Source organism: Rana temporaria, chromosome 13, assembly GCF_905171775.1.
Source record: "Rana temporaria chromosome 13, aRanTem1.1, whole genome shotgun sequence".
Classification (NCBI taxonomy): domain Eukaryota; kingdom Metazoa; phylum Chordata; class Amphibia; order Anura; family Ranidae; genus Rana; species Rana temporaria.
Genome location: NC_053501.1, coordinates 103,735,415 through 103,755,853, shown reverse-complemented (window position 1 = coordinate 103,755,853; position 20,439 = coordinate 103,735,415). Strand labels below are relative to the sequence as shown.

At 41.7% G+C, this 20,439-nt stretch overlaps 1 protein-coding gene across 2 annotated transcripts in view; it reads left to right on the top strand.

Annotated features, from left to right (window-relative positions):
• The window catches only part of ANP32E (acidic nuclear phosphoprotein 32 family member E), a 30,051-nt gene extending 17,473 nt beyond the window's left edge, over positions 1 to 12,578 (top strand). The window contains exons 3-7 of one of the 2 annotated variants that reach the window (XM_040332957.1): positions 1,605 to 1,727; positions 3,008 to 3,173; positions 3,819 to 3,964; positions 6,086 to 6,146; positions 12,024 to 12,578. In XM_040332957.1, the coding sequence (XP_040188891.1) occupies positions 1,605 to 1,727; positions 3,008 to 3,173; positions 3,819 to 3,964; positions 6,086 to 6,146; positions 12,024 to 12,094 (567 nt within the window). In that variant the 3' untranslated portion in view covers positions 12,095 to 12,578. Of the gene's footprint in view, positions 1 to 1,604; positions 1,728 to 3,007; positions 3,174 to 3,818; positions 3,965 to 6,085; positions 6,147 to 12,020 lie in introns of both variants that reach the window. The other variant, XM_040332956.1, reaches the window with a different exon arrangement.
• Positions 12,579 to 20,439: the final 7,861 nt, after the last annotated feature.

Below are 20,439 nucleotides of genomic sequence, written 5' to 3'. Positions count from 1 at the left end.
AACTACAAAAGTAAAAAAAGCTGTAACATTTTAAACTTAAAAAAACCTTGGGAGGGGGTGTGTTTGAGGGCTTGTCATTTAATTGTTCCATTGGGGGGATGCCAAGAAAAGACATTAAAACGGACTTGACTACTTGCCGACCTGCCGCCGTCATTCTACGGCGGCAGGTTGGCTCTCCTGTACGAGTGCCCATAGCTCTACGTCTGCTCTCTTGCAGGGAACTAGGGGCGCGATCGCCGCCGGGCACATGCGATCGCTCGTTACAGAGCAGGGACCTGTATGTGTAAACACACAGCTCCCTGTCCTGTCAGGGGGGGAAATGCTGATACCCTGTTCATACAATGTATGAACAGAAGATCAGTGATTTCCCCTAGTGAGGCCACCCCCCCAGTAGGAACACACCCAGGGACAAACTTAACCCCTGCCCTAGTGTTAACCCCTTCCCTGCCAGTGGCATTTTTATAGTAATCCAATCCAATAGCACTGATCGCTATAAAAATGCCAATGGTCCCAAAAATGTGTCAAAAGTGTCCGAAGTGTCTGCCATAATGTCGCAGTACCGAAAAAAAATCGCTGATCGCCCCCATTACTAGTAAAAAAAATATTAATAAAAACACCCCCTATTATGTAAACGCTATAACTTTTGCGCAAACCAAACGCTTATTCCGTTTTTTTTTTTTACAAAAAATATGTAGAATACGTATCGTTTTTTATATATTTGTGGGGGATATTTATTACAGCAACAAGTTAAAAATTAATTTTTTTTCAAAAATTTCGCTCTATTTTTGTTAGCGCAAAAACTAAAAACCACAGAGGTGATCAAATACCACCAAAAGAAAGCTCTATTTGTGGGGGGAAAAAGGACACCAATTTTGTTTGGGAGCCACGTCGCACGACCGCGCAATTGTCAGTTAAAGCGGCGCAGTGCTGAATCGCAAAAAGTACTCTGGTCTTCGACCAGCAATATGGTCCGGTGGTTAAGCTCCAGTGTTTTGAGCATCAGAAGAAGCCTTAGGATACTCTAAGGATTGGTCCCTGCTAACTTTTAAAATTTAGTATAGCATTTTTGGTTTGTAGTTCTCCGATGGAATGTAGTTCCTGCAGGCCGAGTGCCAAAGTGGTCATGAGTCCTCAGCCACACCTGACAAAGAGTTGGACTTCAGTGAGGACAATCCGATTTCAATAGAAGTGGCTGTCTGTTTCCTCTGGGGGAATTATTTTCTTTCCATTGACAACTAAAGTTAGGTGCCAGCCTGCTGTAGGCTAAATGGTGAGATGGTCATGACTCTGGGGGGTCCATTTTTCATCCTAGCCCATCAGCACACTGTGCAGACGGTCTAGTCTTCGGCCGGCTCAGCGGGGATCAACAGAGCGATGCCCACTGAGCACGTGGATGTCCAGAAACTGGTCCTCCCGGGATCTGCATGTGTGAAAGGTACATTGAACATTTTGGAAAAATCCTACCGTTCATCCCTTCTACAGATGGCTAGGCACAAGCTCTTACTGTTGAATTCTGGTTTGTAAAATTGTGTAATCCATGCTTTACATGACTGAGTTTAGAGGCAGCTCAAACATAAAATAACAAGTGTTTTTCTGTCTTTTAGTTGGAGCTCAGTGACAACAGTATCTCAGGAGGCCTGGAGGTGTTAGCAGAAAGGTGTTCTAACCTCACTTATCTCAACTTAAGTGGTAACAAGATCAAGGATCTGAGCACAGTGGAAGCTCTTGTAAGTACATCATGTTTTATTGTCCCATTTGTGTTTTTTGTTTTTTTTTTGTTATATCCCCACAAGTGATTTCATTTTGTGCTGAGACTTTTCATCTGTCAGTGTGTGTTCTTTAAAATACAACTAGCATTGTCATTTTAAATACTTTGCAAGTACAAAAATACTGGTTAATGTGCAAGAAATGCGCTCCTAATTGCTTGCTGTAGGCTGACGACACCGCATTTTTGTGAAAACTGATGAGAGAAAAGAGCAAACTGTTGGTTGGGTTTGTATACACCAAAACTACTAAATTGTATTTGATCTGTCATCAGTGTGGCAATGTTGTAAGGGTCACCACATAGTGGATATAAAGTCTACACACCCCTGTTGAAATGTCAGTTTTCTGTGATGTAAAAAAATGAGACAGATCATTTTTAGAACTTTTTCCACCTTTAAAGTGGAAGTAAACCCTGGTGGGCATTATGTGACACTTGCCTGCAAATGAATCCAGCGCTGTCCCCTGTGCAGGCTGCGTCCATCTTCTTGCCCCTCTTCCTTCCGGGACTGCCGACTCCTGCTCTGTAATTGGCCGGGGCTGCGTGACGGCAGTCCTGCCATAAAACTATCCCCTATTTTGTAAACGCTATAATGCGCAAACCAATCGATAAACGCTTATTGCAATTTTTTTTTTTTTTACAGAAATAGGTACACTACGTATCGGCCTAAACTGAGAAATGTTTTAGTGTGTTTTTTTTTTTTTTTTTTTGGGGGGGGGGGGGGGCTATTTATAGTAAATATTCTTCTTTTTTTTTTTTTTTTTTTTTTTTTCAAAATTGTCGCTCTATTTTTGTTTATAGCGCAAAAAATGAAAACCGCAGAGGTGATCAAATACCACCAAAAAGCTCCATTTGTGGGGGAAAAAAAGGACGCCAGTTTTGTTTGGGAGCCACATCGCACGACGGCGCAATTGTCAGTTAAAGTGGCGCAGTGCCGAATCGCAAAAACTTGCCAGGTCCCTTACCTGCATAATGGTTCGGGTCTTAAGTGGTTAAAGGTGGAAAAGTTCTGAAATGATTTGTCATTTTTACATCACAGAAACCTGACATTTTTAATAGGGGTGTGTAGACTTTTTATATCCATTGTGTGTACTTTTTGAATTTAAACTAATTTTAACAGATGTTAGTGGTTATGAGAAAATTTGTAAATCCACTACACTAGTTGGGGTTAATGTAGCATTTTATTGGATTTATTGCACTTGTAAACATTTAGTTTCTGAACAAGGCTTTTTTTCTTCTTTGCAGACAAATTTAAAAAATCTGAAGAGTTTGGACCTCTTTAATTGTGAGCTCACCAACCTAGAAGATTACAGAGACAAAATATTTTGTAAACTTCCACAAATCACATACTTGGACGGCTTCGACCAGGAAGATAATGAGGCCCCAGACTCTGAAGAGGAGGAAGATGACGGTATGTTTCACACTCGTAGTCTGGAATACTTTGCACAGGCTTTATTACCGCAGGCCCAGGTTTCAGATTTGAAGGGTTACACACAGCATAAGGGAAACACACGTTTGTCCCTGTGCTAGAACTGTCAGGCCAGCCTGTCTTTTGTGATGTGAAGGTTCTGATTTAGTTGCTGCAGGTTGGAGCCAAAGCTGATGTTGAAAGCCTTATGGACTAATCAGTATGAGGGTCACACACAAGGGTCCTCTAGATGTAGGGATGCCCGCTCATATGGCTTGTCCTGGACTGGTATTGTCTGCAGGGGCATGAATTTCCAAATTTCACATTGTATCAGGTGAATCATTTTGATTTAACCCTAAACATGTTTGTAAATCCTTACTGGGCTGTAATCTTGTAAAATTATGCCTGGCAGAATATAAACCGTCCTATTGTGTAGTGTGAGATTCCAGATTAGGAAAGTATAGAGCTGCACCCCCCCCCCCCATGAAGTTGCACAAGTACAAAGTGCATTCTAATGCATCCTGGTAATGTGCCATACATGCACACTGTATGACATAAGTTGGGATGAATCGGGAAATGAGTAGACTGTTCAGCAATGCATTGTTTCGGCTGAGTACTTTAATACTTTGTCCTTTTTTTGTTGTGAAGAAGAGGAATATCCTGAAGATTCAGAGGATGAGGCCGGCCCTCCAGCAGAGGATGATGAGGAGGAAGACGAAGAGGAGGGTGAATCAGACTTGGGGGAGGAGGAAGAGGAAGTTGGGCTATCGTATTTATTGAAAGAGGAGATACATGTAAGTCGTCACCCCCCCCCCCCCTCCATCTATGTATACAGCACCCATCCTCCTACTCTTTATACATAAGACAGTCTGATCTGTTATAATTCACCAGGAACCAGTTGTTGGTTTTCTAGTAAGCCGAAAATTAACCGCATGACAACTTCCCTATAGCAGTTTTATTAGCGTGGAAATACTCAATTCGGCTGCACTGGGAGTATTTCCGAACGGCTCAGAGTGTCGCTGGAGCCCCCGCACTTCTGGCCAAATGCAGTACTGCACATCGCAGAGGCTTGAATCCTGCTAGTTTTGTGAGACAACACTCTCAAACCGAGTCATGATTTAAGAAATTGCTTGTATAGCAAAATGCTCAATTAACCGCGTTACTCGCAAACCGAGGTTTCGTGTGTGTGTAATAAAAAAAAAAATATATATATATATATATATATATATATATATATATATATATATATATATATATATATATATATATATATATATATATATATATATATATATATATATATATATATATATATATATATATATATATATGTATGTAAAGTATTCAGACCCCCTTACATTTTTCACTCTTTGTTATATTGCAGCCATTTGCTAAAATCATTTTAAGTTATTTTTTTTTCCCTCAATGTACACACAGCACCCCATATTGACAGAAAAACAGAGAATTGACATTTTTGCAGATTTAAAAAAAAGAATCTGAAATATCACATGGTCCTAAGTATTCAGACCCTTTTCTAAGTATTTAGTAGAAGCCCCTTTTGATCTAATACAGCCATGGGTCTTTTTGGGAAAGATGCAACAAGTTTTTCACACCTGGATTTGGGGATCCTCTGCCATTCCTCCTTGCAGATCCTCTCCAGTTCTGTCAGGTTGGATGGTAAACGTTGGTGGACAGACATTTTTAGGTCTCTCCAGAAATGCTCAATTGGGTTTAAGTCAGGGCTCTGGCTGGGCCATTCAAGAACCGTCACGGAGTTGTTGTAAAGCCACTCCTTAGTTATTTTAGCTGTGTGCTTGGGGTCATTGTCTTGTTGGAAGGTAAACCTTCGGCCCAGTCTGAGGTCCTGAGCACTCTGGAGAAGGTTTTCGTCCAGGATATCCCGCCTAAATCTTGCAGGCGGTCCAGTGAATAAAATGCCTTAATGTCGGCACGTAGTTAAACGACTTCTATGGGACCCAAGGACTTTTCAAAAAACGCACGGTGCCTCATTCTGGGTGTCTGAATACTTGTCTCTTCTAAGTTCTTTGGCTGATTTGACAGGCTAGATATTCTCTTCATACAGCAGTTAGACTTGCACTGCTTGGACAAATCAGCTGTGTGTTGGTACAGCCTGTTTTGGTTGAAATTGCCATACAGCTCTCCACATTTCAGTGCTTCATTACACGTCCTCTGTGGTCCAGCAGTGTTCCTCTTTCTGGTTCACTGATGCTGAACTTGTAAGCCCAGGCCATCAAGGACTTCCCCCTGTAGGCACCTCATACAACTGCCCTGGGCTGGAAAGGGCATGCTGTAGAGAGCTTCATGTCCTTTTGTGGCTCTATTGTCTGCAGCATTCCGGATCTGTGTTGGGTGAATTGTAAAATGGGAATTTGGGCTTTAAAATAGTCTTTTAGAGACGACCTGTACAACATCTTGTGAACAGGATTCATGTGCCTTATACTATATTGGTGGGTGTAAACTGTCGTTTACATTGAGTGTACCATTGTCAAACGTGTTTATACTTGAACTTTTTGAAAACCCAATAAAAAAAAATAATAATTGTGTAAAAGTTTAAAATAACCCTTGAGTTGAGTGTTTTTTGCTTAGTAGTTTGGCCAGGAAAATGGAATGTGTATAATTCTATGTGGGTGATTGCAGCTCACGATGTTCAATGAATAGCAGGAAGGCTTCTCGCTCTACTGTCATTGAGCTACACGTAGTCCAAGCCGGAGTTTGGCTTGCCTGCAGGTACCCATGTACACCTGTCCCATGACAGACTCACTGCTTGCAGAGAGACGATCTCTTCTAATGAGACTATTCTGTAAAAAGGGAAGTTGGGGAAACTTTTTTTTTTTAGTTGGAGACTCATAAAGCCAGTTCTCTTAAACCATATTTATTTTTCCCATTTTCCCTAGGATGAAGAGGATGACGATGATTATGTTGGTGCTGACGGAGAAGACGACGAGGAGATAGAAGGTATGAAATTAAACCCTTGATATTTCCTATTTGACCTAGTGGTAGGGAACTTGCCAGTCTTGTATAGGGTAATGTATTCCAGCATGGTATAATATGGAGGAGAGGGGGGAGATTTGGCAACACAAAACCATGAGGACAGTTGGACTTTGGTAGGATGCAGCAGATTTTTTTTTTTTTTAACAGATTGTATTCATTCAACACTAAAAGTCCAAACCTAGTCACCAGCAATGCATTTGTAAGCCCAGGGCTCACCTGTGGACATCAGTGTACTGTAGGTACACTGGATTACAGCTTTGATGGGATCTTTATCTGGTAGTTCAATGTGCAGTTATTTTAAAATGCCTGACTTTTTAACTGTAAGGAAAGGGTCAGTATTTTGGAGCACCGTGATGGCTTTATAGCTGAGCTCCAGATTTAAGACACAAATTTAATGCAACTCTGTAACAAATCGTTAACTGCTTTCCACCCATGTAGCTGAAAGACGGCAACATCGCAGGCTTACATAGATGTTCTTTCATGATTGCAGAGTCCTTCAGACTCAGCTGATCGGGGTAAAGGGCCAATAATAACAGCCCTTTACCCAGGTGATCAGCTGTGTCCAATGACAGCTGATCACAGATGTAAACAAAAGCAGGTTATTGGCGTTTCTTTCCTCCTGCTGACAGTGAGGAGAGAATAGCGCTTATAATGGCTTGTGTTAAAGGGATATCGACACTGATAAATATCCGTGTCCTGATTATCAGTGCAGTGCCAACTATCGATGAAAAGATAGGTAGAGGGCGCTAGACCACAAGTGATAAACTAATAAATTACCTATCTTTTCAACTATTGCAATCAGTATTGTATATGAGGAGCAGCTTTTTGTAATTTTAAGTTTTTTTATATTTTGTTTGGCGCTGAATTTCACTTTTTTCAGTGCCGACTATCAGCGCCCATCAATGCTGTCTCAGCGCACATTAAAAAAAAAAATGGCATGTTTGCAAAATTTTATAACAAACTATGAATGTGTGGTGGGTTTTTTAACCACTTTTTTTTATTTTTTTTTTTTTCGTTTTTGCAAAAAACAACCCAGTGTTGATACAGCCAAAAGAAAAATTATACAAATTTTTTTGAGTACAGTATTGCACAATGGCACAATTGTCATTCAAAGTGTGACAGCGCTGAAAATTGGCCTGTACAGGAAGGGGGTGGAAGTGTCTGGTAGGCAAACTGTTAAAGGGGTTGTAAAGGAAAACATTTTTTCATAATAAGCATCCTTTACCTGCAGACATTCCTCTTTTCACTTCCTCATTGTTCGTTTTTGCTCAGAAGTTGCTCTATTTCTTCTTTGTTCTGTTCACTTCCTGCTTGTCTGGTTTTACTGACCACCCTAATGGGAGGGTTTACTGCGGTGGTCAGTGACATGCTCGCCCCCTCCTGGGAACTGCATCTGTGCGGCAGGACGCTCTCTACGTGTTGGAGACTTCAAGGATGTGTGAATTGCTGGGCGTGCTGCAATTCATACTGGGAAATGTAGTTCTTACATGAACGAACGCCGCAAACCAGGAAGTGAATGAGAGAACAAACTAGAACGCCGGAGGTGATGTAGATGAAGGAATTTAATAGGTATTCATTTTAACAGAATCATTACACTATTCTGTCTGTCTACCTTGCAGACATTAATTTTAGGTAACATTTTTTTTTTCTTTTACAACTCCTTTAAATAAGTTGGGTTTTTATTTGAATGTAAAAACTAGTTGAAAGCTGTTTTTCTGGACAGTTTCAGTCTGTTTCCTACATTAAACCCTGGTTCACACTGATGCAAACCTGTTCCAGTACAGATGCATTCCTGAAAACGATTCACATGTCAAGTGAAAACTTTATTTTTTATTTTTTTTTCAAGACTGTTCACATGTATACGGTTAAAGGGGGGGGGGGGGTGGTGCTCAATAAATTATTACAATCGCAATAGAATTTAACTCCAAACTGCATGAAAATCACATTTGATGCGTTGTGAACATAAGCCTAAAAAATGTGCATTTTTACAACATTTGTAAAGTTTGATAAATTTTTATTTTTATTTATTTTTTTCCTTTCAACATATTTGACATCTGTGTATGACACAAGCCAGCTATTTCTGGTCCGTATATGGTGGGGGGGGGGGGGGGTCGAAAGTACCAACATCCCATCTGTTATTATACAGGATTTATATAGCACCAACAGTTTACGCAGCACTTTACAATATAAAAGGGATACAATACAATAAAATACAAGAGGGCCCTGCTCAGAAGAGCTTACAATCTAATGGATGGTTGCTGCCACTATTTGAGACCATTTCCCCCAATGCGTTGGGAATTGTGCATCCAATGGTTGTGTATGTAGGCAGTTTGTGGCTATAAGATGTAACGATGGGTGGCACAGACCCAAAGTTTCCTGGCCTGTCCATCAAATTGTGCATTCTGTGGGCAGAACTGACTGCCAGTCTGAGATGCCTCGCTCCTACCCACTAAAAGTGACAACGTTGTGAGAAAGTGACCACTAGTCCTTCAGGATGTAATCTAAGATGAGCCCTGGAAATGCTGCATTCCAGTAAGAATTTATCGGTCGCTGCAGCTTTGCAAAAATAGGCCAAGAAGAAAACTCATTCATTAATTGAAGGTGCCCGACTTTGTGCTGCAGGGACATATGTCGCTTGTTAGTTTTGCAGCGCCATTCTTAACCACTTCCCTACCGGCCCATAGTAAAATGACGTCCACAAAGAACCTCTGCCGTTCAGTGGACGTCATATGACGTCCTGGGCTTTGTGGGGGGGATATCTGAATGATGCCTGCAGCTAGAGGCATCATTCAGATATCCTTCTCTTGTGCCGGCGATTCTGCACAACGTAAGAACGATCATAGCGGCGGTTCCGCCGCTAGATCGTTCTTACAGGCGGCGGGAGGGGACATACCCCCCCCCCTCCCGCCGCCATCCGGTGCTTCTCCGGGCTCTCCCGTGCCATCGGGGGCCTGGAGAACGAATCGTCCGGCGCTCGCAGGAAGCATAGAGATGACTGGTGACCAGATGGTCACCAGTCATCTCTATGACCATTGGAGGACCCGGGCGCGATGTGATGACGTCACGCCCGGGTCCCCGTAAGTAAACAAAGCCGCGGCTGCTAAGCAACAGCAAGCATGAGATCGGTGAATTTTTTTTCACTGATTTCATGCTTTCCAGCCTGGAGGAGAGATGTGGGGTCTTATTGATCCTGCATCTCTCCATAAAGAGTACCTGTCACACACATTCCTATTACAAGGGATGTTTACATTCCTTGTAATAGGAATAAAAGTGATCAAAAATAAATAAAAAGTGTAAAAAAAGAAATATATATATATATATATATATATATATATATATATATATATATATATATATATATATATATATATATATATATATATATATATATATATATATATATATATATATATATATATATATATATATATATATATATATAATATATTCTTTTTTAACGCCCCTGTCCCCGGTAGCTTGCGCGCAGAAGCAAGCGAACGCACACGCAAGTCCCGCCGACATATGTAAACGCCGTTTAAACCACATATGTGAGGTATCGCCGCGTGCGTTAGAGTGCCAGCAACAATTCTAACACTAGATCTCCTCTGTAAATCTAAACTGGTAACCTGTAAAAATTTTCAAATCGTTGCCTATGGAGATTTTTAAGTACCGAAGTTTGGCGCCATTCCATGAGTGTGCTCAATTTTAAAGCGTGACATGTTAGGTATCTATTTACTCGGTGTAACATCTTTCCTATTTTACAAAAAAATTGGGCTAACTTTACTGTTTAATTTTTTTAATTCATGAAACAATTTTTTTCCAAAAAAAAGGCGTTTGAAAAATTATTGCGCAAATACCGTGCAAGATAAAAGGTTTCAATGACCGTCGTTTTATTCCCTAGGGTGTCTGCTAAAAAAACATACATAATGTTTGGGGGTTTTGCGTAATTTTCTAGCAAAAAAATGATGATTTGTACATGTAGGAGAGAAGTGCCAGAATAGGCCTGGTATGGAAGGGTGTATAACTGCCCTGTATGGAAGAGGTTAAGCCTCGGATTTCCATTGGACAACGCGTAGGACTTTTGTCTGTAGGGCGTTGGCCATAAACTTGTCTTGCAAAGAATTGTCAGCCAACAAACATGAAACTACATGTTTATTTTCAGCTCTTTAGCTCCACTCTTTGGGCAACTTATGCTAATGTTTTATGGTGAGCATGCGTGTTTGTACATTGGATTTTTTTCCCAAAGGACTTCTGTACACACGATCAGATAATTAGACGACACATTTATTGTAACATTTTCAAAACCTACTATCCAACATTTTATTGGCGGAAAATCCGACTACAATTGTCTGATGGAGCATACAAAAGGTCAGATTTTCCAACATCAGCCTGCTATCACACAATTCTCATTGGAAGATCTGATCGTGTGTACAAGGCTAATTTAATGTCACCAGCGCACTGCCATTGCCTAATCTAATGCACTACTATGCGCTGCCTTTAAATTACATAGACTTGTTTTTAGTGCTCTGTGAAGCCCATTCAAATTCATGTTTTACATAGTTGGTTTGAAAGACACCAGTCCATCTAGTTAAACCAAAAATCGTACAATCTCATATGCACAATCCTATACCCACAGTTGATCCAGAGGAAGGTGAAAAACCCCTGCAAAGTTTTCTTAACACAACATGTTTGAACGCATCACAAAGGTTTTAAAGTGGAGGTTCACCCCAATAACATGTATATCTGACCAACTTCCTTACATTCGTAACAAGTATAGTCCGCAATTTTTATTAATTTTATTCTTTACGTACCTTGTAATCCATCTTTTCAATCTTCTCCCCGCGGGTGTAGGCGTTTCTATGCCTAGGGGGATTGTCATCTGGGATGTCGCCAGATGACTGACGTCTGTTCCACCCGGCGGATAAGGCCCCGCTCCCCGTATTGCATAGGCGCGCACGAGGTGCAGGGTTTCCGAAAGAAGCCGAACATGCAGAGATGCGAGTCGGCTCTATACGGCGCCTGCGCTCTCCATGTTCGGCTTCTTTCGGAAACCCCGTAACTTGTGCGGGCCTACGCAATACGGGGGTGGGGCCTTAACCGCCTGGGGGGAACAGACGTCGTTCATCTGCGGCGACCAGCCGCCGCGTTTTCACTGCGGCAGTTTGGCTCGGCTATTCAACAATGTATGAACACCGATCTGTCTCCTAGTTAGAACACACCTAGGAAGCACAGTTGACCCCTTGATCGCCCCTAGTGTTAACCCCTTTTTATGCCAGCGATTTTTACAGTAATCGGCACATTTATAGCACTGTTCGCTGTATAATTGTCACTGATCCCAAAAATGTGTCAAGTGTCCGCCACAATATTGCAGTCCTGATAAAAATCACAGATCGCCGCCGTTACTAGTAAAAAATAAATGCCATAAAGCCCCTATTTTGTAGATGCTATAACTTTTGCGCGAATCGATATATACGCTTATTTTACGCTTTTGTGTTATAGCGCAAAAAAAACCTCAAAGGTGATCAAATGCCACCAAAAGAAAGCTATTTGGGGGGAGGACGTAAATTTTGTTTGGGTACAGCTTCGCATGACCATGCAACTGTCAGTTAAAGCGACGTATCGCCAAAAAAATGGCCTGGTCATTGAGCAGCCAAATCTTCCGGTGCTGGATTGGTAAAACATTTCTGCTGAGTTAAGCTTCAAGAAAAACAATTACCGCAGGTGCTGAAAATCCACAAAAAAAAATCCCTGCCAAGAGACGAGGCAGATTTCTTCACGCTTTGTGTAAATCGTGTGACTTCTGAAATGTATTTCTAATCCTTGTGGTTTCTTTCCCAGAAGAGGAAGCCTTGGAAAAGGGTGAGAAGAGAAAGCGGGAAGCAGAAGATGAAGGCGATGAAGACGAGGATTGAAGCTCTGTATGTGGATGGACCAGTCTTTCTGAGCCCCCGGGGTTGATGATGATGATAGAGCGATAATGATGCAGATGTGTATGTCTGTACCTGTAAAATAGATGTCCCTACAGAATTTAACATGTAACTTTTTATAGGAAAAAAAAAGTGTGGTTTTACAATTTTTGTGCCCTTTTTATCATTCCAGTTAAGACAATTGGGATCCTTTTTATTAGTTCTCCTCCCATAGAATAAATATCCTTCAGAATTTCCTTTTTTTGCACTGCCTTTTTGAAGTCCCAGTGGTGTAGCAGGCTCCTTGGGGAATGAAGAGGTTAATCAGTATGACTATTAAACACAAATCGTGGATTTTTAAGACGATCATGGCTCCCTGTGCAAAGTTTGTTAATATAAAGTAGAGAAAACAATGGCATTAAGCAAGCTTTTACCATCAATCGGTTTAATTTGAAATCGCAAAAGTGGTCAAATGCTACAACAAGGTTAACAAAGTGGATTGGGGTAATGAGTCGCAGATCCTGTTCATCTCTAAGACCCTCTTTCACACTGAGGCAGTTTTCAGGCATTTTAGCGCTAGGAAAAAAGGCCTGAAAATTGCCTCCCATTCATTGCAATGGGGCGGTGTGTTTGCAGGGCGTTAAGAAAATTCCTGCAAGCAGCCTCTTTGGGGCAGTTTTGGAGTGGTGTATACAGTGCTCCCAAAACATCCCTGCCCATTGCATTGAATGGGCAGTGCTTCTGAAGCGCCACAAACGCAAGTTTTTAACCTCTTCTTTGGGGTTAAGTGCCGATTTAAATGGCAGTAAAGCGTCTCTAAAACGAGCAGCGATTTACCGCTAACACACGCAGCCCCATTGTGAAAGGGGGTCTTACACAGGTGGATTGTGTAAAGCTGACACGCATGGTCTGTGGTGATTGGACTGTGCTATGATTTCATCTCGGCACCTTCCAAAGGGTGGTGTACGAAGGGCGATTTACCGATGGCCACTTGCATTTCACTTTTCAGTGGTGGGTAATTCCTGGTTCTAGGTAATGGCACTTGTAAGTTGATGATGCCCATGTATGTTACTGTAGGCCCTTCCCAGCAGCTGCACAAACAGGTCTGTGTTCCTCAATAGCTCTAGCTTCTAAAGCATGGGTCTTCAAACTACAGCCCTCCAGCTGTTTTAGAACTGCACATCCCATGAGGCATTGTAACACACTGGCATTCAGATATGACTAGGCATGATGGGAATTGTAGTTCCTGAACTGGAGGGCCGTAGTTTGAAGACCCATGCCTTAAGGGTTCTTCAGTCATGTCTTGCCATGCTATCTCTTTGCCGTATAAGACTGCCACCTATATTTATGTTGCAATGCCGTGTGGGGTCTTCAAATATTTACGCCATATACTGTAGTTTCAGAAATTCTGTGGTTTAGACAATCTCCGCAATTTTTTTTGCACATTGACCCAGCCATAGCCATTTATATATGGGATTGATCATTCTTGTCCAAGTCTTTCTGTACTCTTAAAGTGCAAGTTCCGCTTTAAGGCCTCCCCCCCCCCCCCCCCCCCAACAGTCCCTGGCGCCCCCTTTGGGTGAGCACAACCCTGGATCCTGCGACAGGCAAGTGTCTATTATAAATCAGCAGTTACAGTTTTTGTAGATGGCTCGACTGGAGCTCATCATTAAGTTCTTCCTCCTGCATAAGAGTAGTGTGTACATCAATACCTTTCAAAGCATTTAGCCAGTTGCCTAAAGCTTTGTTAAAGGCGCAAACCCCCTTTTTGCTGCAAAAGCTTTTTGTTTTATTTGCACACGCGTAAAAAAAAAAAAATTGGACCTGAAGGTTAATTAAAACCCCAAGCATATTTTCTGAAGCAGAAAATGGTGTTAGTTCCAAATGTATGTTGCATGATATTTATATTTTGTGTATAAAAGACAATCTTTGTGTTTAAAAAAAAAAAATGAATCTACACCACAGTCGGGTTTGAAGTGATCAGTCATCTGTCAAATTGATTTCAGCTGAAAGCAGACGGGTGACTTGTCAGATTCACACACTCCTGGCTGCTGTAGAATCCAGGACAGCCCATGTTTTACAGCAGCCCCTTCTGCATAAGTGATGGGGATGTTACACATGGAAGTGCTGGCTGTCGGTTTAAAGAATATGTTCACTTTTTGGGGAATAATATATAGTGCATATTTTTATTTTTCCTGCAAAAAAATTCTTTCTTCTCTTTTTTGGAGCCTGTGAAGCACTGCGCCAGCAATCAACAGATTACTGCTGCCATGCAGGTCTCCTCACAGATTGGTTTGAGTATCAGTGTGCCTGACTGGGAGAATCCATTATCTACCATGATGCGCCACAGCAACCATGGTAGTTGAGAACTACAAGCAGACAGCTGCAAAGGATGTCCGGGCTTGTAGTTCATTCATACAGAGCCGTGCGGCCGGAGCTGCGCAAATTTTTAAAAACTGACCGCTAGTATGGGGAACTTATCCCCATACTGCTGTATTAGAAACATGTTATAACCTAAACAGGGTGTAACATTTTCCCGAGGGTGAACTTCTCTTTTAAACAAGTTAACAGGGTTGCCACTGGCTGGGAAGGGCTTAAACATCAGGGGTGATCAAAAGGTTAACTTTGTACTCATAGGTAAAGCAAGCCATACGTTAATGCTAAATGGCTCCCCCAATATTATATCCCCCCCCCCCAGCGCTGTTTTGTTCTGCCATCGGATTGTTTCTCGGCCAGCAGAGCGCAATGATCATTGCTGGTGACTTTAGCCACCAACGGTAATCGCATGCAAAAAATAATAATCCGACAGGCTGTTTGTACTGAAGTTAATTGGACCAGTACAACCGGCCTGCCCATACAGGGATCGAATCTTGGCCAGTCCCTGTTGAACTGGCTGAGATCTGATTCTTCTATGGCTGGCTTTAAACAGATGGGTCCAGGACCCTGACCCTGTGCATTAGTATCATTTGGATATTTAGCTGTACAATTTGCTAATGATTGGATTGTAGAGATGAGAATTTTAATTTGCAGTTTGCTACATACTTTCCAGAGAAAGCACAATTCGCACATTGGTGATTCGCCTTGTTTCTGCGGGAAAATGGAAATCTGAACCAACAGGCCCGTTTTCTTGTCTCAAGGCTTAGCTTGCAAGTCATTAGACTTGAGGCAGGATTAGCTTTTTGTTTGCAAAGTTCTCATTGTTTTATCTAAATTACCCTTGGAGACTCCTATATAATATATATGTAATCGGATGGCTCCCTTCCTCTGCTTGTGGTGTAAACCCCCCCCATTCAATATAAATGGAGTCTTGACTCCCTATCATGATATAAGCCAATGCTATACTACAGAATGACCACTGGGTGGCAGAGCTAGATTTAGCAGTCATTGCTTGTCTCTGAAGATCACAGTAATGCAGTCTTTCTGTTAAATCATCGAACATCGGATTACCCCTTTCATGTTAGTGCATTTGTTTAGGGGGGGAGTTGTACTAAAGGCCAGGGCAGACTTTTAGTTCTACTGGTGTTGGCACACAGATGCATGGCTGCTGTATGCTTATTTAAATCCATCTTAGGCCTGGTGTGAGATCTATCGATATATACATATATAAATATATACATATACCAAAAAAAACAAATCTAACTTATGTTGTAACATGTAAGCCATTTTAATGCATCTTGGAAGGAAAAAATGTTTTAGACTCATTATGCCAGCCTTCAGATTCGATGTTTAATTTTCTTTTTTCTTTGGAAATCTATAAGGGTGGGGTTTTTATATTTGCATAGGGGGATTTGTGTTATTTGAGATACTCTTTTATGGCAGTATGTATATAGTGTGATCAGTTACTTTTGAATTCTTTTAAATGTGCAACTTTGTTTTTGAAATAAAGCCATAACAGTGTTACCTGGTTCCAGCTGTAGTTATTTGTCGTCGTACTTTTTATACGGTTTGTAGTAGAACGCTGCAAATGTCAGATATGCATTGCAAGCTCCAATCCAGGCTGATACAAAAAAGCTAAGACAATGCAGTTATCTGTTACAGTATTGTTAACCACTTAAGACCCGGACCAAAATGCAGGTAACGGACCCGGACAGTTTTTTTGCGATTTGGCACTGCGTTGCTTTAACTGACAATTGCGCGGTCGAGCGGCGTGGCTCCCAAACAAAATTGGCGTCCTTTTTTTCCCACAAATAGATTTCTTTTGGTGGTATTTGATCACCTCTGCGGTTTTTATTTTTTGTGCTATAAACAAAAATAGAGACAATTTTGAAAAAAAAAACATTTTGTACTTTTTGCTATAATAAATATCCCCCAAAAATATATAAACTTCTTTTTTTTTTTTTTTTTATTTATTCCTCAGTTTAGACTGATACGTATTCTTCTACCTATTTGTGGTAAAAAAAAATCGCAATAAGCGTTTATCGATTGGTTTTCGCAAAATGTATAGTGTTTACAAAATAGGGGATAGTTTTTATTGCATTTTTATTCAAAACATTTATTTTACTAATGGCGGCGATCAGCTATTTTTTTTTTTTCTGCGACATTATGAAGGGATTAAGTGACCTCATATGTGTTTCTAACTGTAGGGGGGCTGGATGTGTGACAAAATTGATCGGGGAACACACAATCAATGACAGGGCCACAGTGAAGAATGGGGAAGGTGTGTTTACACACAGCTCTCATCGTTCTTCAGCTCCGGGGGCCGTTCGCGGGACTCCAGCGGCGATCGGGTCCCGCGGGGCGTGTGCCCGCAACTGGGAACTTGGACGTACAGGTACGTGCTTGTGCCCAGCCCTACCATTCTGCCGACGTATATGTGCAGGAAGTGGTTAAAGATAACTCCCCTTTTTGTTCAGGGAAAAAAAAAACACCTCCTGGGTGATGTACATTGCAATGATTTTCCAATAATGTAATACAGGGGGCGCTAATGGTGAAATATAAATCCTTAATTTGTATCAGATTTAACAACTTCAGCTCCAGAAAATGTTACTCATGCACACGTTACTTTGACAATTGTGCATTCGTGGGACGCTGTACCCAAAAAACACAATTTATTTCCTGCAAAAGTTTTTGGTAGTATTTGATCACCTTTGTTTATAGCGCAAAAACCGAAGGACATTTAAAAAATATATAATTTTTTTTTTTTTTTACTACTTCTATAAAACCTTTCCAAAAATAAATAAATTTAGGCTAATATGTATTTGGCTACATATTTTTGGTAAAAGTGTATATTGATTTATTGCATCTACAAACTAAGATATTTTTGTAGTAGTAATGGTAGGGATTAGCGACTTGTAGCGCGACTGATATTGCGGTGAACATTCTGACACTTTTTGGGGAACCAGTGACGCTAATACAGTGATCAGCACTAAAAAAAAAAAAAAAAATGTACCGCGTAACTGCTAATGACACGGCTGGGAAAGGGGGTTAAATGGGGCAATCAAGATTAACACTGTTTAGCCCAGTGGTTCTCAACCTTCTAGTGTCGTGACACCTTGATAACATTTTCTAAGTTAGGGGTCCCCACAACAGTAAAATTTTCGTAGCGTGGGTTGTCGGCACCAAAGGCAAGACAAGTAATTTGCACCCCCAAACCTACATACATTTAGCTCTCCCTGAATTCCTTCCACTCATACAGTATTAAAACCCCTATGGTACATTTTTGGATTTACAACTTTGTTCTCCTTTTTTTTTTTTTTTTAAATATATCTCTTTATTCAGATCTCCCCCCCCATCCCTCTCCAGCAGTCTTCTTTTTCTCCCTTTTTCTTTCATCCTGCTCTTTTCCTCTATATTCCATGTATTTTTATTACTACTCTTGCTCCTTGGTGGTGGATGGGTTGAGTGGCAGTGCTAGCAGGGAATTGGGATGAGTGGCAATGCTGGGGAGAGTTCTGATCAGTCAAAAAGGCTGGGAGCGGTGTGGGCTTCAGGAACCGCCCAGGATGTGGGGGACCCCTGGCAAATCATCATTTGACCCCCGAGTTGAGAACCACTGGTCTAGCCAATGATTTTGTGCACTATATGGGGAAAGTGCTTTTACTAGGGGAAGGCATCGATCTGGTTCCTTGCTTTTTCAATGCCTTGCCTCCTGACAGAACGATCTGCCTTGTTTACATGTGTACTGAACAATTGACGGGTGCCGACTGACATCAAGTCTGTGGTACCGCCACTGGATTGCACCCTACCCAGAAGAGACTAATCGCGTACATGCATGTGATCAGCGCACAGGTGCCACCCTGTAACAGTAAAACTGCTGTGGGGTTGACCTCTTCAAAGAGTTCTAATTTTCCCCTCTTGTTCTGAAGGAATAGCTGTCTTCGTCCATGTGCAAAATCGGTCTGTATGGAAGTTTTATAATTATGAGCCAGGTACTGCACTTGCAGGGCTCTAATGAAGAAAGTGGCAAGGTCTACATCCCTTTTTTTTTTTTTTTTTGACATGATTTCCCTTTTGGGAATATTTCACCAAAAATGTAATCTTTGCGGCAGGGGATTCCAAAAATCTGACTTGTATCTTGGTGTAGACTTCTGAAAAAAAATCAGCCAATCGCACAAAGCAAGAAATGACATTGTAAGAGGATACACAGAATGCCTCCAGGTTGCCATATAGCATTGTACAGAAAAATAGTGTTGCAGATTTGAATGGTCGTTTTTAATAACGTTCAATTACAAGATTTGAGTCACAATTGTGATGGATGGGTGTATCTATTTTCTCACAAGTGAGTACACCCCTCACAATTTTGTAAATATTTTCGTCTTTTCATGCGACAACCCTGAAGAAATGACACTTTGCTACAATGTTGTGTAGTGAGTGTACAGCTTGTATAACAGTGTAAAATTGCTGTCCCCTCAATAACTCAACACATCCATTAAGGTCTAAACTGCTGGCAACAAAAGTGAGGACACCCTAAGTAAAAATGTCCAAATAAGCCCAATTATCAATTTTTCTTCCCTGGTGTCTTGTCTCGGGTGTGAATGGGGAGCAGGTGTGTTAAATTTGGTATCCCTCTCTAGTCACTGGAAGGTCAACATGACACCTCATGGCAAAGAACTCTCCGAGGATTTGAAAAATGAATTGTTGCTCTACATAAAGATGGCCAGGGGTGTCCAAACTTTTTTGCCAGATTGGATGAAGTGAACATACGTGAGGGCTGACCATTTTGCCTGACAGTCTTTGAACCATTAAAATTGTGTTCGATCACTAATACACTGTCCAAGAAGTCTCTTGCCTTTGCCGTGCTTGTTCCCGACAGACGAATGCTCTGCTTTTTAGGGGTGCTGTTAATTCTTAATGGTATCCCCACACATTGGAAAATGTGGGGTGCTTTTGGTGCAATTAAAAAAAAGGTTGTGATTTATTTTCCTGCATTTTTGTGGGTAGGGAAGCCCATTGAAATGGGCTGCCCTACACACACATGTGAACCAAGGGCTTGTTTCCATGTCAGGTTGGAGGGGCAGTAAAACCACATAGTTGAGCGGTTTTTAACCAACCCTAACTTCTCCCCCATTAGCTAAGCAGCAGCTGGGGGTGTATATATGCTGTCTACAGCTGGAGCTATACCCAGCCTGAATGTTGCTGCGCTGCAACTACCCCGCAACTGTGTGCACTGCACTGTTGCTGTATAGGCTTTCAAATGCCTCTGAAAAGCGATCTGTGCATGGATTGTTTTTCAGAGGAGCAGCAGTCCTGGCTGCTATCAAAAACATGCCCTACAAAAGCAGTTCTGATGGTACAGGAATGGGGGGTTCTGGATTAAAAGTAACAGGCACAATCCGTACAGCCCTTTTTAAAACAAATCTAGCTTTTAGCACAGTACCTTTTCAGTTTCCTCCTTCAGCCGGGTACTGCACTCAAGGGGGAAGCAGAGAGCACAACACACTCCCCTGCATTTACTTTCACTTTTGAGGCTGACAGAGCTTCTTACAGTGCAGATTAATAGTTCGGTGCGAGATCGAGCTCATCTGACAGCCCTTTCCCCTGATACCATGGAACATCTGAGAACCAGGCGGGCCGTTCAAAACTGGCTTGCGGGCTGGACTTTGAACATGTCTGGCCTAGGTTATAAGAGGATTGTAAGACCCTGAAACTGAGCTGCAGCACGGTGGCCAAGACCATACAGCGGTATAACTGGACAGGTTCTACTCAGAACAGGCCTCGCCATAGTCGACCAAAGACGTTCAGGGGACGTGCTCAGCGTCATATCCAGAGGTTGTCTTTGAGAAATGGATGTATGAGTGCTGCCAGCATTGCTGCAGAGGTTGAAGGGGTGGGGGGGAATCGGCCTGTCAGTGCTCAGACCGTATACTGCACACCGCATCAAATTGGCCTGCATGGCTGTTGTACCAGATGGA